Genomic DNA, 16,795 nt, shown 5'->3' with positions numbered 1-16,795 from the left:
ATAAGATGCAACAAACAACTCTGAGACTGAAAACTGAAGAACTCCAACTCATTCTTTGAACACACGGGCCGAAACAGAGCCTTTTCACATATCTCAGGGCTGCAATAAACGGCAAACTCCCGAGAGGAAAGGATTATATTATGGTACAAGGAGCCACTGGCAAATCTGAAAAGGCTTATTTTTGTAAGCCCCTTTGGGAAACAATGGGGCAATCACAAATTTTTTATCTGCCCAATCCTCCAATGGCTCTTTTGGGAAGAGATTTATTAGAGCAACTACAAGTGACTATTATCTTTAAGAATGGAGGGATTACTGTGGGGTGCTGCCTCAGTTTCCCCGCTCCTGGATGCCGTGTCTCTGTCCCCCTGCAGGGCTGCTGGTGCGGGAGGTGCAGATCGAGGTGTCCCGGCAGCAGGTGGAGGAGCTCTTTGGCCTGGAGGATTACTGGTGCCAGTGCGTGGCCTGGAGCTCGGCCGGCACCACCAAGAGCCGCCGGGCCTATGTCCGCATCGCCTGTAAGTGCCGCCCCAGGCCTCAGGGCTGGGATTCCGTGTTCCTCACATCCTGGGCTGCTTTAGTGTGTAATTCTGGGCTTCTCATGAGGGGGTGGACACTGGTGCCAGTGCGTGGCCTGGAGCTCGGCCGGCACCACCAAGAGCTGCCGGGCCTACGTCCGCATCACCTGTAAGTGCTGCCCCAGGCCTCAGGGCTGGGCTTCCGTGTTCCTCACATCCTGGGCTGCCCCAGTGTGTAATTCTGGGCTTCTCATGAGGGGGTGGTGAGGTCTCTGCACAGAGCAGGGAGACAAAACAATTGCTGCTCTAGCTGGGCACCAAGGACAAATGATCCAAATCTCAGGCCCAAGAGCACAAACAATGTGGGTTGAAGAGAGAAAAACAAGAAGAATGGGACTTCATAGGCTAAAGATGTAATTGGACAATTAACTCCAATATGCAAATAGAGCAGAACTGATAAAAGTGACCCCCGTGCATTTTGTGGCCATTTTGGTTCATCTTGGCTTCAGCCCTGGCTGGGCTCTTGTGCTGCCCAAGGTAGATATACTGAGGCCTCCTGATAAATCCCTGCTTTATTCTTTAACTCCATCTAGTCTCTGTTCTAGGCCAGCCTTACAAGGCATCACTCCCATCTGCAAATGTCCTCCACTTTCTGATGAGTTTAGGAAGACCCATCCCTGCTGGATGACCCTGGTTTTCTCTCCCCACCCCATCTGTAGCTTTGTTTCTCGGAGTCACCATCCCCACCTGCGAGGCAGTGGCACTAGCTGGCACATTTACCAGGTCCAAACGCCTTTCTCCGCTTTCTGATGAGTTTGGGATGACCCATCCCTGCTGGCTGACCCTGATTTTTTGTCCCCACCTCAGCTGTACCTTTGTGAGAGTCACCATGCCCACTGGCCAGGGTGGTGGCACTAGCAGAGTTAACACTGCAGTGCCCAGCAGCGTGCTCAGCGCTTCCCAGGGTTTTATTATCCTTAATAACCCAACGTTTATTATCTTTAATGACCCAATGGATGGCACCTTGCATGCTCAGCGCCTCCGTGTCCTCCCAGTCCCTGCTGTCACATGTCACTGCCCTGAGCTGCTCCTGGGGGTGTCAGCCTGATCAAAGGCCAGTTAGTCAGGCTGGGCACGCCTGAATTTGCTCAATTAGCAGATGAGATGGCAGAGCTACAGGGGACAGCCAGGCTTGCCCGGTCCCAAATGGATTTGGCTGTTAGAGGGGTTATAATCCAACATGTTACCCAAAACAGAGTGATGGATCAGCTGTGCTGCTGAAGGGTTATGCTGGGAAAACCACGGACTCAGAGAACCATAGAATCACGGACAGTTTTGGGTTGGAAGGGAGCTTAAAACTGACCTCATTCCAGCCCCATGCCATGGGGAGGGACACCCTCCTCTAGACCAGCTTGCTCCAAACCCCCTCGAGCCTGGCCTTGAACACTTCCGTGGTGTTTTTCGGAGCAGAGGGTTCACACATGGAGAGAGAGGTTGGGAGCTGTAGCAGAGGACTGCAGCACCATCTAGTGATGCTCCTGCTCCTTCCCAGGCTCTGGAGCAGGACACTGCTGTGTCCCCCACATCCTGAGGGGCTCTGCTGGGAGGGATGAAGAAACAGTGGATAAGCTGAATTTAGCCCCAAAAGGAAAAGACAGGATAGGGTACAAGCTTGCATGCACATGAAGGAGGAAATGAAATGTATCATCCACCATGTGCTGCCCCAAATCCATCCCAGAAAACACAGTCCTTCAGCTCCTTCCTTCCAGGGCACATTTTGCCCTGGCTGTCTCTGCCAGAGGGACTTCCTGACCTGAGGGTGCTTGGTGCTGAGGTGCTCACCAAAGTTTGGACGCTGCCCTGTTCCTGCTGCAGGCTGATAACCCCTGGCTTCTCCTTCCCCTCCCAGACCTACGGAAGAACTTTGATCAGGAGCCTCTGGGCAAGGAGGTGCCACTGGAGCATGAGGTGCTGCTGCAGTGCCGCCCGCCTGAGGGGGTCCCACAGGCTGAGGTGAGTGGCTCCTGAAGGTGGGGTGTCCCATCCCACCCCACCCCACCCCATCCATCCCACCCCATCCTATCCCATCCCATCCCATCCCATCCCATCCCATCCCATCCCATCCCATCCCATCCCATCCCATCCCATCCCATCCCAGATGATCTCCTGTCAGCTCTCATTCAGCAAAATGGTTTATTTTGGGCAGCACCCTCTCCCACGCTTCCTGAGGTGCCTCAGAGGGAAGATTTGACAAGGAGGCACCCAGGGCGTTGTCTTGATGGGAGCAGTCACCAGTGGGAGTGGAGGGCTGGGAAAATCAGTCCAAATGGGTTTTCCTGCCATGGTAGTGGAGCTTTCCTTGCCCACAGCTCCATCAGCTGCTGGGAGCTGTGTGTTGAAGGGAGCCACAGTGTCTCATCCTTGGCCAAAACACCAGTAACATGCCCCAGTCAGGCCTGGTTTGGCCCAGTTTTCAGGAGAAATAAACCTAGTCAGAGGCAAGATTGTCCACTCAGTGGTTAAAGTGCTGAGGACTTTGATCTTGGTCATGGCTTAATCCCCATCCCTTCCTTTCATGCCAGGTGGAGTGGCTGAGGAACGAGGACGTCATCGATCCCAGCCAGGACACCAATTTCCTGATCACCATTGATCACAACCTGATCATCAAGCAGGCCCGGCTGCTGGACACTGCCAACTACACCTGCATGGCCAAGAACATCGTGGCCAAGCGCCGCAGCACCACGGCCGCCGTCATCGTCTACGGTACCGGCCCGCAAGGGGACCGCTGGTGCTGGCTGTGCCCCCAAGCCAGGGGGGACTATGGGCACTTCTGGGAGTGCTAGGAGGGAATTAGTGCATGGTGATAACCAATATCTGCAAAACAGGAGCCTCCAATGGCTTCCAAGGCAGTAAGGAGAGGTTTGAGGTGGAGGGGTGGAGGTGTTTCCGAGCATTCTCAACTGGGTAGGTGTGACCGTGTTCACAGGGGTCTGAGGATGAGGGAAGAGACGAGGATCTGACTCCATGTTTCAGAAGGCTGATTTAGTATTTTATGATCTATATTACATTAAAACTGCACCAAAAGAATAGAAGAAAGGATTCCATCAGAAGGCTAGCTAAGAATAGAATAGGAAGGAATGATAACAAAGGTTTGTGGCTCAGCTCTCTGTCCGAGCCAGCTGGGCTGTGATTGGCCATTAATTACAAACATCTAACATGGGCCAGTCAAAGATCTACCTGTTGCATTCCACAACAGCAGATGACCATTGTTTACATTTTGTTCTTGACTCCTGTCAGCTTCTCAGGAGGAAAAATCCTAAGGAAAGGATTTTTCATAAAAGTTGTCTGCAACAGGTGGGAGGGTGGATGGTGGTTGTATCCAGATGGATTGCTCTGACTCTCAAAGCAGCTGGAAAGCTGTACTTGGCTGAACTTTGCTATGAAATCAAAGATCTCCTCAGGGCCAGACACAAAAAATATTTGCCAAGTGGAAAAAGGACCAAAGCAGTCTTGAGCATCTCGGGCACAGGGTGGTGACACAAGAGGGAACTTTGTGGTTTGCTGTTCACGAGGCTGAGCTGTAACAGGGGGTCACTGAAGGTACAAGAACTCAAGGCTTAGCTCCAGCCTGAGGCTTAGCTGATGGATTGGGCTCCAGAGCTGACTCTGCCCCTCTCCTCTGCAGTGAATGGTGGCTGGTCCACCTGGTCCGAGTGGTCTCCGTGCAACAACCGCTGTGGCCGGGGCTGGCAGAAGCGCACGCGGACCTGCACCAACCCCGCGCCCCTCAACGGCGGCTCCTTCTGCGATGGGCAGCCCTTCCAGAAAATCACCTGCACCACCCTCTGCCCAGGTGAGCAGGGCTCAGGAAAGGCCATGCCCACGCTGCCTGTGCCCCAGGCTGTGGTTGGGATTGTTGGCATTGTTCAGCCTGGACCAGAGAAGGATCTGAGGTGATCTAATTGCAGCCTTCCAGTACCTCAAGGGAACCTACAAGAAACATGGAGGGAGTTTATTTACAGGGGCCTGGAGTGGCAGCACAACAGAGAAAGGCTGCACACAGATAGGATTCAGAATGGCTTCATAGGGGCAGGATTAGATGGGATATTGGGAAGAAATTCTTCCCTGTGAGGGTGGGGAGGCCCTGGCACAGATTGCCCAGAGAAGCTGTGGCTGCCTCTGGATCCTTGGGAGTGCCCAAGGCCAGGTTGAATGGGGCTTGGAGCACCCTGGGATAGTGGAAGCTGTCCCTGCCAGGGCAGGGGGTTGGAACAAGCTGCTCTTTAGGAGCACTTCCCAAAGTGGGAAGGTTTTGCTGACCCTGAAGTGGACAGCGCGTGGACGGAGTGGAGCAAATGGTCAGTGGTTCAATGGGGCTTGGAGCAGCCTGAGATGGTAGAAGGTGTCCCTGCCAATGGCAGGGGCTTGGAACAAGCTGGTTTTGAGGAGCACTGGGATAGCACTCCCCAAAGGGGGAAGGTTTTTCTGACCCTGCTGTGTCTGTGCCCACAGTGGATGGTGCCTGGACAGAGTGGAGCAAGTGGTCGGCGTGCAGCACCGAGTGCACCCACTGGCGCAGCCGCGAGTGTGCGGCCCCCGCGCCCCGCAACGGCGGCAAGGACTGCAGCGGGGTGCTGCTGGACTCCAAGAACTGCACTGACGGCCTCTGCCTGCACAGTGAGTACCCAGGAGGGTGCCCACGGGCATGGGGACGTGCCACAGGGGATGCCACTCTGCCTGTGGGGCTCTGACATTGGCCACGCTTGGTTGGCTGTGCCTCCAAGCTGATGGAGTAGCTGCTGCCACCTGAGTTTTAAGGGGCATATTTTGCCCCTTCTAGAGTTATTTCTTACCTGGAGGAAGAGATATTGGGGATTTTGGGGGATCTGAATGTGCTGCTGGCATTGAGGCCCCTGTCCCGCCACTGTAGGTTTGCGGTCTCTGCTGGAATAAAGCTGGTTGTGGGTAGGCAGGGCAACAGGAGGGGTTTCTCAGCCACACCATGAAAACACCTCCCCTGGCTCACTGCTGGGAGTTCTGGAGGTGTTTTTTTGAGAAATAAATCTATAATGATAATGACGCTGCTACCTGTGAGTGGGCATGCTGCAGGCAGCCAATGCTGCCACCTGCTGCTGTGTGACACCACTGTCCCCTTTACTGCCTGGGCACGGGGATGTCCTTGTCACCATGCTTTTACCTGGGTTTTGGAATGCCCCAGGGAATGATGTTGATTTCCCACACCCCCCACCCTGGGCTGGCTTACCTCTCACTTTCTGTTTCATCTCATCCCCATCATCACCTTCACCTTTTTCTTTTCTAACTTTGTTTTTCCTAACAGATAAAAGAATTCTAAACGAGCCCAAAAGCCACCGTAAGTGCTCATTTCATGGCCATTCTTTTTTGTTTGTTTGTTTGTTCCTGTGGTTTTGTTCTGTTGAATTCATGGTAGGGATTCCCTGGCAGCTGGGAGAGGAAAGGGTGGGAAGATGGAACAGCTAAAGCCCACTCTAAAACTCCTGTGGGTTGTCCTGTTAGGATGTGAGGGTTTCTCACAGCTTCATGAACCTTCATAAACCCAACGTTTCTGAGACCCTTGGTGCTCAGGTGAAGTTTCCATGAGCTGTGGCCAGGTGTCCTCCAAAGATCTGAGGGCTTCACCTCCATCTCATTCTCTGGCATTGCTCTTGACTTCCCACTCTTAGAAAACACTTTCCATCCTCTTGCCAGCCTTTCCAGCAGGCCCAGGGAGCATCCTTCCACCCATGCCTGAGTCAGTGGTGGGACTGGGGAGCGATGGCGGGTCTTGATGCGCTTTCCTGCTGCCCCTTTTTTCACCTCCATGTCTTTAATCCCCCTCAGTGCTGGAGGCCACGGGCGATGTGGCCCTGTACGCCGGGCTGGTGGTGGCCATTTTTGTCTTCATCGTGATCCTCATGGCCGTGGGGGTGGTGGTGTACCGGAGGAGACGCCGGGATTTCGACACGGACATCACCGACTCCTCGGCCGCGCTGACCGGGGGCTTCCACCCCGTCAACTTCAAGACATCCCGGCATGGTAAGAGCCATGGAGGTCCTCACCAGCCTTAGGGCCAGCAGAAACAAAGTCACAGGAGAGGGTGGATCCTCACTGGGCTCCCAGTCCTGTTTTCCCAAGGGAATATACTGACTTTTGAAGGCCGAAGTGGAAGTGGTCAGGTGTTGATGGTGGGAATCAGGGCAGCTTGGTCGGGTGCCCCATGGCAGAGGGGTTTGGAATGAGATGAGAAGGTCCTACCAACCCAAACCATTCTGGGATGTCTCCTACTCAAGCAGTACTTCTCCGTGCCCTTATTTCCACCTCTGTCTTCATCCTGTGTTTGGTGCCCCTGCAGACAACCCCCAGCTGCTGTACCAGCTTGGTCTGGTGTTCCATGGCAGGGGTTTGGAATGAGATGGTTTTGAAGGTCCCATCCAACCCAAATGATTCTGGGATGTCTCCTACTCAAGCAGTACTTCTCCACACCCTTATTTCCACCTCTGTCTTCATCCCCCACCTGTGTTTGGTGTCCCTGCAGACAACCCCCAGCTGCTGCACCCGTCCATGCAGCCGGACCTGACGGCCAGCGCGGGCGTGTACCGCGGCCCCATGTACGCCCTGCAGGACTCCTCTGACAAGATCCCCATGACCAACTCCCCCCTGCTGGACCCCCTGCCCAGCCTCAAGATCAAGGTCTACAACTCCTCCACCGCCTCCTCCTCCTCGCCAGGGCTGCACGATGGCACAGACCTGCTGGGGGGGGTCCCTGCCACCGGCACCTACCCTGGGGACATGGCCAGGGACGGCCACTTTGCCAACGTGAGGAGCAAAGGCCTGGGCTCCCAGCACCTCCTCAGCCTGCCCCGGGAGCATGGCTACAGTGCCAGTGGCACATTTGGCTACCTGGGAGGAAGGCTCACTGTGCCAGGCACAGGTAAGCTGCTGGCTGGGATTGTGTGGCTGCTGGACCATCATCTTGTCCCTGTGTGAGCAACCCTTTGCTGTGGCTCAGGGAAGGAAGGCAGAAAGCCATTCCCAAGCCAGGCATCTCAGACTGGAGGTTACAGCCTCCTTGGGCTTGCCTTGGTCTTTCCCTGCCATTGATCCAGGGCCAGCACCTTGCAAAAACCCCCAAAGATTAAGATTTTCCTTCCTAGTGAAGGAAAAGCTTTGGCCTGGCTCATCCCTGCAAGCATGGGACAGCCCAGAGAAGCTGTGCCCCTGGATCCCCAGAAGTGTGAAAGGCCAAGATGGACAAGGCTTGGAGCAACCTGGTGTAGTGGAAGGTGTCCCTGCCCAAGGCCAGGGTGCTGGATGATCTTTAAGGTCCTTTCCAACCCAAAGCATTCCATGTTTCTGTGACCTGGAGGTGTTCCTCTCCGTGCTGCCCTGGCTCCCTGCTCTCCTTGTGCTCTCTGGCTGGGGTGGAGGATGGTTTGTCCCTCACTGCCCGTGACTGAGCCCCGTGTGTGCCATTGCAGGGGTGAGCCTGCTGGTGCCCCACGGGGCCATCCCCCAGGGGAAGTTCTACGAGATGTACCTGGTGCTCAACAAGGCTGAGACCGCGCTGTAAGTCACCCCGCTGGCCACCCACCCTCCTCGCTGGCCACCACGGAGTTCCCTGTCTAACGGTGTCCCTGTCCCTCCCCAGGCTGCCCTCTGAGGGCACACAGACCGTGCTGAGCCCTGCAGTGAGCTGTGGGCCCACGGGGCTGCTCCTGTGCCGCCCCGTGGTCCTGACCATTCCCCACTGCGCCGATGTCGCCTCCTCGGATTGGATCTACCAGCTGAAAACACAGTCCCACCAGGGAAATTGGGAGGTAAGGGGGCAACCCAGGCTCTGCAGCCAGCAGAGACCTTGGAGGGCAGGCACAGCCCCTTGGATGATGAGCTGACATCCCTCAACATCCGTCAATCTTGGTGTCTCTGTGTGACCGTGTTCACAGGGGTCCGAGGATGAGGGAAGAGACTGGATCTGACTCCATGTTTCAGAAGGCTGATTTATTATTTATGATATATATTACATTAAAACTATACTAAAAGAATAGAAGAAAGGATTCAATCAGAAGGCTGGCTAAGAATAGAAAAAGAAATAATGATAACAAAGGCTCTGTCTCGGACTCTCTGTTTGAGCCAGCTGACTGTGATTGGCCATTAATTACAAATATCTAACATGGGCTAATCAAAGATCTACTTGTTGCATTCCAGTTCCACAGCAGCAGATAACCACTGTTTACATTTTGTTCCTGAGGCCTCCCAGCTTCTCAGGAGGAAAAATCTTAAGAAAAAGATTTTTCATAAAAGTTGTCTGCAACATCTCTGTAGGAAGTTGTGACCCTGGATGAGGAGACCCTCAACACTCCCTGCTACTGCCAGCTGGAAGCCAAGTCCTGCCACATTTTGTTGGACCAGCTTGGCACCTATGTCTTTGTGGGGGAGTCCTACTCCAGGTCAGCCATCAAGAGGCTGCAGCTGGCCATCTTTGCTCCCACTGTCTGCACCTCCCTGGAGTACAGCCTCAAGGTCTACTGCTTGGAGGACACGCCAGATGCTCTGAAGGTAAATATCCCCTTCCCAAAGCTGTTTGTGCTGGCAGCAGGATGCTGCCTGGTGCCTCTCAGGGTGGCCTGGCCCTGGGGAGCAGCCAACCTGATGCAACTGCCTGCAAAGTGACCACAGTGAAATAATGAGGTGTTTACTGTTTTGCCTGTCCTTCCTTGTCCTCTCTGAAGGAAACAGGGAGGGTGTTGTGTAGCTCCTCTGCTGGGACCCCTCCTGCAGGCATTACACGAGAGGTTTGGCTGCTGATGGCCAGGTTTTTATAGATCCTGCAGGGATCCATGGCTCTCCCTGCCCTGGAAGGGTTTTTGTGACTGTGTTCACAGGGGTTCTTAGATGAGGGAAGAGACGAGGATCTGACTCCATGTTTCAGAAAGCTTGATTTTTTATTTTATGATATATATTACATTAAAATTATATTAAAAGAATAGAAGAAAGGATTTCATCAGAAGGCTAGCTAAGAAGAGAAAAAGAAAGAATGATAAAGGCTTGTGTCTTGGACAGAGAGTCTGAGCCAGCTGACTGTGATTGGCCATTAATTAGAAACAACCACATGAGCCAATCCCAGATGCACCTGTTGCATTCCACAGCAGCAGATAACCATTGTTTGCATTTTGTTCCTGAGGCCTCTGAGCTTCTCAGGAGGAAAAATCCTAAGGAGGGATTTTTTATAAAAGATGTCTGCAACAGGTTTTGTGGCATAGATAACATTGAGTGCATCACGGGAAGCTGGAGTTTGGATGCTTTGGCTGCCTGGACCCACCAGTGCTGGGGCTGTTTGGTTCCCTGTGACTTGTCCAGTGCATCCTGTTGGGATTGATGTGGTGCCTCTAGGTGTGGATGCAGGCAGGGCTCTGCCTCCTGGCTTGCCCTTTTCTCCTAAAGGCTGCTGGTGTGATGAAGGAATGGTGTTAAAAGCAGATAGAGTGGCAGGAGTCAGGTCAGGAGTGCCTGAGCCTTGTCTTCTCCAAGGAGTCATTTATGGATGCTCACATTAGGAAATTCAAGTTTTAGGTGGGGCTGGTGTATGAGATGAGGTGGCAAGTTCTTTTGGGGTGGCAAAAGCTGTTCTCCATGCTGTCTCTTCTTGGCAGCTCCTCTCCCCCATCCATCCTGGCTTTGGGCATGGAGCTGGGCAGAGGAGCAGCCCCTGCCCTTCTGCTGGCTCTCAGCCTGCCTGTCGTGGTGCCCACAGGAGGTGCTGGAGCTGGAGAGGACCCTGGGAGGGTACCTGCTGGAGGAGCCCAAGCCCCTGCCCTTCAAGGACAGCTACCACAACCTGCGCCTCTCCATCCACGACATCCCGCACGCGCTGTGGAGGAGCAAGCTGCTGGCCAAGTACCAGGTGAGGGCTGGCCTGGGGCAGCTGGGCTGCCACACTGGGAGCTCCATCTCAGCCAGGTACCACGGGGCTCTGGGGCTGAGTTGTCCCCCAAAGGGTTAGAGGAAAAAGGGGACTGGTTTCCTGCTCTTTTTGGTGGGATGCTCTCTGTGAGGTCTGTCGCTGGCTGGGGTCTCTGTACAAATAAAAAACTGCTAGGAATATGCCTTGAGCTGTTTGATTTTCCAGCATCAGCCTCATTACGTGGTTATGACAATGGGAAGATGCCACCAGCTCACATCCCCAGCAGCAGACCAAGAACTTAATGTTACAACTCACTTTAAAAGTTTTTAGACCAATCACACAAAGCAAAAGCACACTGACAGTATTTATATCCGTATAGTATTCTATATTGACAGTAGTTCTATCCAATCACCATAAACTCATGTACCTTTGGTTAAACAATGTTTGCTTATTTCAAATACAATACCTGCTTGTGAGCCTTCAAACACAACGCACAGGGCTCCATTATTATGCTCAGAACTTTCTAATGTCTTTAGATATACTAGAAAAGTAGATATAGCTAGATATACTCTTCTGCAGCTTAGGGAGTTATTCTAGACAAGAATATTGGCTATTCTAGACACCTTAATACACGGACCTTACTTTGTCCTTACTTTTCTACTTCTTATATCATTTTCTGCTGACCTATCTCATGGCTGCTGCTGAGCTCCAATCACTGTTCTGCTGTCTCTGAGGCCTGCTTCTGCAGCTTTCCCAAAACCCTCTGATGTTATGGATTCCCACAAGGTCCTGCTGTCCCACCTCACCCCTCACGGGGTGGCTGGAGGAGGCGGGAGCTGCTGGAGCCCCGGCTGAGCCCGTGCTTTGTTGGCCCACAGGAAATCCCCTTCTACCACATCTGGAGCGGCAGCCAGCGAGCCCTGCACTGCACCTTCACCCTGGAGAGGTACAGCCAGGCCTCCACCGAGCTCACCTGCAAGATCTGCGTCCGGCAGGTGGAAGGGGAGGGGCAGATCTTCCAGCTCCACGTCACGCTGGGAGAGGTGAGCAGAGGGGGGAGGGGAGGGGTGGAGGCACCAGGGGACACACTGGGACATTTCAGCAACATCTCACCCTGTCCTTCCTCTTCCAGCACGGCAGCTCCTCTGACACCCTCCGCTCCCACCACAGCGGTGCCACCGCCACCTCCACCTCCACCTCCACCACCCAGGTGGGACCCTACGCCTTCAAAATCCCCCTCTCCATCCGGCAGAAGATCTGCAACAGCCTGGATGCTCCCAACTCCAGGGGCAACGACTGGAGACTTCTCGCCCAGAAGCTCTCCATGGACCGGTGGGTGTCCCCAGGCTTTGCTTGCCCCAGCTGGGAGGCCTCACTCTGTGCTCCCTGCCAGCTGCAGACATCCAGAGGGGTTGTGTCCTGCTGTATAGGTCCACCCATAAATGGGAACGTAGCTCTGCATAGTTATATCCATCTCTATCCTTGTCACATGATTTTAAATTTTAAAAGAGGTGAGGTTTAGATGAGATATTGGGAAGGAATTGTTCCCCTGAGGATGGTGAGGCCCTGGCACAGGGTGCCCAGAGAAGCTGTGGCTGCCCCATGCCTGCAAGTGTTCAAATCCAGGTTGGACAGGGCTTGGAGCACCTTGGAAAGGTTGGAACTAGATGATCTTGAAGGTCCCTTCCAAGCTAAACAATTCTGGCATCCATCTGTGCCACAGTCCTGCATCTCCTGTCACTTTGAATGGCCCTTGTTTCTCTGGGAAAATGGCTGTGCCGTTCCCACCTGGTTTCACCCCAGGATCTAAGGGAGAAAGGGTCATTTCACCAAAGCAAAGCTTACATTGCTTTTGCATGAATGCCAGCTCTGTCTAAAACCTGCAGACAGTCTCTCCAGGGCTTTGGCATTCACGTTGCAGCGTTTCCATCCAAGTTCATGTTCCAAACAGGTTCACTGTGGTGGTGTTCGCAGGGGTCTCAGGAAGAGGGAAGAGATGAGAATCTGACTCTATGTCTTAGAAGGCTCGATTTATTATTTTATGATATATATTATATTAAAATTATACTAAAAGAATAGAAGAAAGGATTTCATCTGAAGGCTTGAACAGAAAGGTGAAGAATGGAATGTATAACAAAAGCTGGAGAGTCTGAGACAGGTGGACTGTGATTGGCTATTAATTAGAAACAACTATATAACTAATCACAGATGTACCTGTTGCATTCCACAACAGCAGATAACCATTGTTTACATTTTGTTCCTGAGGCCTCTCAGCTTGTCAGGAGGAAAAATCCTAAGGAAAGGATTTTCCATAAAACATCTGTGACAATCCAGCATCCTCCCTCCTGCCACCTCCAAAGGGGCACCCCAGCAGCCCAACCCTCTCCTGCTTCTCCCTTTCAGGTATCTGAACTACTTTGCCACCAAAGCCAGCCCCACGGGCGTGCTCCTGGACTTGTGGGAAGCCGAGCACCAGGACGACGGCGACCTCAACACCCTGGCCAGTGCCTTAGAGGAGATGGGCAAGAGCGAGATGCTGGTGGTCATGGCCACGGAGGGGGACTGCTGATGCTGCTCCCCACGCCTGGGGGGCCAGGAGGATGAAGCAGGGGCTGGGGAAGGGTCCTCCCCCCGTGGCAGGGGGAGGCACATCCGTCCTGAGCGGGGAGGGCACCTCTCCTGCACCACTGTCAGCCTTAGAGACCCGTCCTCAGCGTTTACAAGCAATCCAAGTGTTACACAGCATTCCTCCTCCTCCTCCTCCTCCTCGTGGCACGGGGAGGAATTAGGGCTTCTCGAGTCAATGGGATGGGGGCTTTCCTTTTCCTTCTTCTTTTTGGGTTCCCTTCCTCCTCCTCCTCCTCCATTAATAGCATTTCTGCGTGGAAGAGATGAATACAATCCAGGCTTAACTTCTGTCAAAGGCTTCAGGCAGCTTAACGAGGCAAATAGGAAAGAAAAAAAAAGGAAAAAAAAAAAGAGTTTCTTAGGAAACGCAAATAATTTATTATCCAGATCTTTGGATGTGTCCTTTTTAAAAAAAATATAGAAAAAAGAAAAAAAAAAGACAGATTTATAAATCTCTTTTTTTTTTTTTGGTGTGTGAGAGCAAGAGCGTCGCTGTGGTCGGGGTGGCAGAGAGAGAGATTTCAATGGACACACTTTTGTAGGGAAAAGCGTGTGATCCACGTTGAGGAAAACATGTTTACATGTCCTGGGACCCCCAGGGAGTCCAGAGGTTGAAGTGCCTCCCCACCCCTGTGCTTCAGGGCCGGCTCAGACCCTTCCCAAGGCTTTTGTCCTTGCAAACTCCCTTTTCCAGTGGGAATGACAGGTCCCACTCCACCTGCAAGGAGGGATGCTGCCCTGGGTTTAGGGTTCAGGGTGGGCAGAGTGCATCCAGATCTGGGTATTTTTAATGAATTCTTCCCTGGCATGGTTTGGGGGAGCTTTTTAGGATGGCTACGCCTTCATTTACACAGGTTCAGTACAAACCAAAGATTTCAGTCCTGCACCAACCTCCGGACTCGAGGCTAAAGGGGGAGATGTAAACCCAGCAGGGTTTTGCAGTGGGCACCCCAAACCTGGGCTGGGGCTCAGAGGGAGGTGATAAATGGGTGTGGAGGGGTCAGGGGAGAGCAGGGGCTGGCAGGCTGGGATGTGGACACTTAAACTGCCTCCACTTCAGGTCCCTGCGCTCCTGCCTGGATTTTGATGCAGTATTCCAGCACGGATTCAGGGAGGGATGCTCTGGTATTCCCAAGCTGCCAACCAGGCTGAGCATTTTCACATGAGGAGTGCTCAGGTTTCCATCCCTCACTGCAGCTCCTGTCTTTCCCTGGAACAGGTTTTTTGTAACAATGGGGAAGCTGTGGGGTGAGTGGAAAGTAAGCCAGTGGTGGGCAGGAACGAGGTTCCTCACTCAGATATGGTGTCTTGATGAAGGTAAAACATTTAGGTTGCCTGCAGGTAGAAATAGTTGCTCACTGAGTGCTGTATCTTAGAAATTTGTCTGTTAAAAAAAAAAAAATAAAGATAGGAAGGGGGTGGTAAGCTCAGGATTAGACTAGGTCACACTGCCAGGCTGTGGGTTCTCCATCAGTGGAAGTATTAGGAGCATGACAGCATGACAGTGGAAGTATTAGCTGGGACAGGACAGCTTTCCTGTGGGCAGCTCCCGAGGCCCTGCTGGAAACCATTGAGCTGCTCCCTGCTTGTCTCAGGGTCCCTGGGGTTCACTTCTTGCTGGGTTTCAAGGCTGTGGGAGAGAAGGGATCTTTTCCCCTTGTGCTGGGTGGGAAAACTGCTGCTGGGAGAGCTCCTGTGCCACATGAGAAGGGGTTTATCCATCCTTTGGGTTGCATTTGACCAATTCTGAGACCCTCTGAGCTAAGGAAGGAAAAGCAGATTTGGAGAGCAGTAAACACTCAGTGGATCAATCCAGCTGCCCGTGGTCTCCAGGGCTCCTTCCTCAGCTCCACGGGGCTCTCTGAGGGATGAGAAGCTCCCTCAGGTCACCGGGGAATCTCTCTGGCTCCCATTCTCTGCTCCGCGGATCACCGTGCTGGGATGTGTGTGTCTGTCTGTCCGTCCTGCCCGTGGGTGCCTCTCTCCATCCCTCTCCGTCTCTGATCCCCTTCCTTTGGGCAGGCAGCACGCCCTGGCTTGGCTGAAGTGCATCTTTGGGGAGCTGCTCCCCGTTTCTCTGACCAGCAGCAGGAGCAGGGCAGGGGGATGCAGGGTTTGCCTCCATCTCCATCTCCATCTCCATCTCCATCTCCATCTCCATCTCCATCTCCATCTCCATCTCCATCTCCATCTCCGTGGGTGCCAGCTCCTCCACACCTCCCAGGGGCTCCTCCAGCCAAGGCATTCCCATGGTCTGGCAGTGTCCATCTCTTGCCCCAAAAATGTGTTTTCCATATTTATATGTCCAGGGGATGGGCCTGGTGGCGTCTCCTCTAAACCCTCGTCTGTTTGTTCTGTAAACTAAAGAACTGTAAATAAAGTTTAGCATTCCTATTGTAACAAATTAATTTTTATGCAATAAATTATATTTCCTAGTCTAATAATAAAAAAAAAAAAAAAAAAAAAAAAAAAAAGGAAACCATCTGCTTAATCTGCTTGTCACTCTGCTGTTCATCACTCACCATCCCTGCTGGGTTTGGCCTCTGCAGGGATTGGGGATCCCTCTCTTGTATTTGTGGGGCTCCCAGGTGAAGGAAGGAATGATGCATCTGACTCCATGTTCTTAGAAGGCTAATTTATTATTTTATGATACTATATTATATTAAAAAATACAGAAAGGATACAGACAGAAGGCTAAAAGAAGTCATGAATCTCATGACTCTTTCCAGAGTCTGACGCAGCTTGGCCCCAGTTGGTCATTAAGTCAAAACAATTCACATGAAACCAATGAAACACTCACCTGTAGATAAACAATCTCCAGCCACATTCCAAAGCAGCAAAACACAGGAGAAGCAAATGAGATAATTGTTGTTTTCATTTTTCTCTGAGGCTTCTCAGCTTCCCAGGAGAAGAATCCTGGCGAAGGGATTTTTCCAGAAAATATGACAGTGACAGTGACATATCTGGTCAAAACATTCCCTGTTTGACGTTGCAACAAATAGAAATTAGTCCATGACATGCCTACAGTTCACATATTGCATGTTTCATATCAATGGCATAATGAACATTTTTATTTTTGCACTAAAAGTAATACATTATTTAAGCTAATGTCTATGTTCTAAGTAGTTCCATGCAGTAAAACAAACAGCAAAGATGTGCAAACTAACCATCCACACTGGCTGGGGGTGAGAGAACTTTTGTCTTGATAAAATCCCAGAAACAAAGTCAGAAGGGTTTGAAGGAGAAAAGTAAAGATGAGATTTTGGGTATGATTAAGATTTCACTACTCCAAGGCTTTTGCCCAGATTCTGAGGTGACATACCTGGTCTAAACTTAAAACCTTGAGGTTGCAACAGAGAAAAATTAGTCCATGACATGCCTACAGTTCACATATTGCATGTTTCATATCAATGGCATAATGAACATTTTTATTTTTGTACTAAAAGTAATACATTATTTGAGCTAATGTCTGTGTTTTAAGTAGTTCCACGCATTAAAACAAACATCAAAGATGTGCACACTGACCATGCACACTGGCTGGGGGTGAGAGAATGTTTATCTTGATGAAGTCCCAGAAACAAAGTCAGAAGGGTTTGAAGGAGAAAAGTAAAGATGAGATTTTGGGTATGATTAAGATCACTACTCCAAGGCTTTTGCCCAGATTCTGAGGTGACATACCTGGTCTAAACTTAAAACCTTGAGGTTGCAACAGAGAAAAATTAGTCCATGACAT

General features: G+C 51.9%; 1 protein-coding gene across 1 annotated transcript in view; it reads left to right on the top strand.

Annotated features, from left to right (window-relative positions):
• The window catches only part of UNC5B (unc-5 netrin receptor B), a 60,103-nt gene extending 44,562 nt beyond the window's left edge, over positions 1 to 15,541 (top strand). The window contains exons 3-17 of the mRNA XM_059477484.1: positions 372 to 515; positions 2,425 to 2,528; positions 3,098 to 3,278; positions 4,201 to 4,368; positions 5,028 to 5,192; positions 5,854 to 5,886; positions 6,375 to 6,569; positions 7,069 to 7,464; positions 8,012 to 8,099; positions 8,182 to 8,350; positions 8,856 to 9,089; positions 10,285 to 10,434; positions 11,313 to 11,477; positions 11,567 to 11,766; positions 12,838 to 15,541. Coding sequence (XP_059333467.1) covers positions 372 to 515; positions 2,425 to 2,528; positions 3,098 to 3,278; positions 4,201 to 4,368; positions 5,028 to 5,192; positions 5,854 to 5,886; positions 6,375 to 6,569; positions 7,069 to 7,464; positions 8,012 to 8,099; positions 8,182 to 8,350; positions 8,856 to 9,089; positions 10,285 to 10,434; positions 11,313 to 11,477; positions 11,567 to 11,766; positions 12,838 to 13,003 — 2,558 coding nt within the window. The 3' untranslated portion in view covers positions 13,004 to 15,541. The remainder of the gene's footprint in view (positions 1 to 371; positions 516 to 2,424; positions 2,529 to 3,097; positions 3,279 to 4,200; positions 4,369 to 5,027; positions 5,193 to 5,853; positions 5,887 to 6,374; positions 6,570 to 7,068; positions 7,465 to 8,011; positions 8,100 to 8,181; positions 8,351 to 8,855; positions 9,090 to 10,284; positions 10,435 to 11,312; positions 11,478 to 11,566; positions 11,767 to 12,837) is intronic.
• The last annotated feature ends 1,254 nt before the right edge of the window (positions 15,542 to 16,795 follow it).

The sequence above is a fragment of the Ammospiza nelsoni genome, chromosome 8 (assembly GCF_027579445.1).
Source record: "Ammospiza nelsoni isolate bAmmNel1 chromosome 8, bAmmNel1.pri, whole genome shotgun sequence".
Classification (NCBI taxonomy): Eukaryota; Metazoa; Chordata; class Aves; order Passeriformes; family Passerellidae; genus Ammospiza; species Ammospiza nelsoni.
The sequence above is the reverse complement of the archived record's forward strand: the minus strand, read 5'-3'. Positions and strand labels throughout refer to the sequence as shown.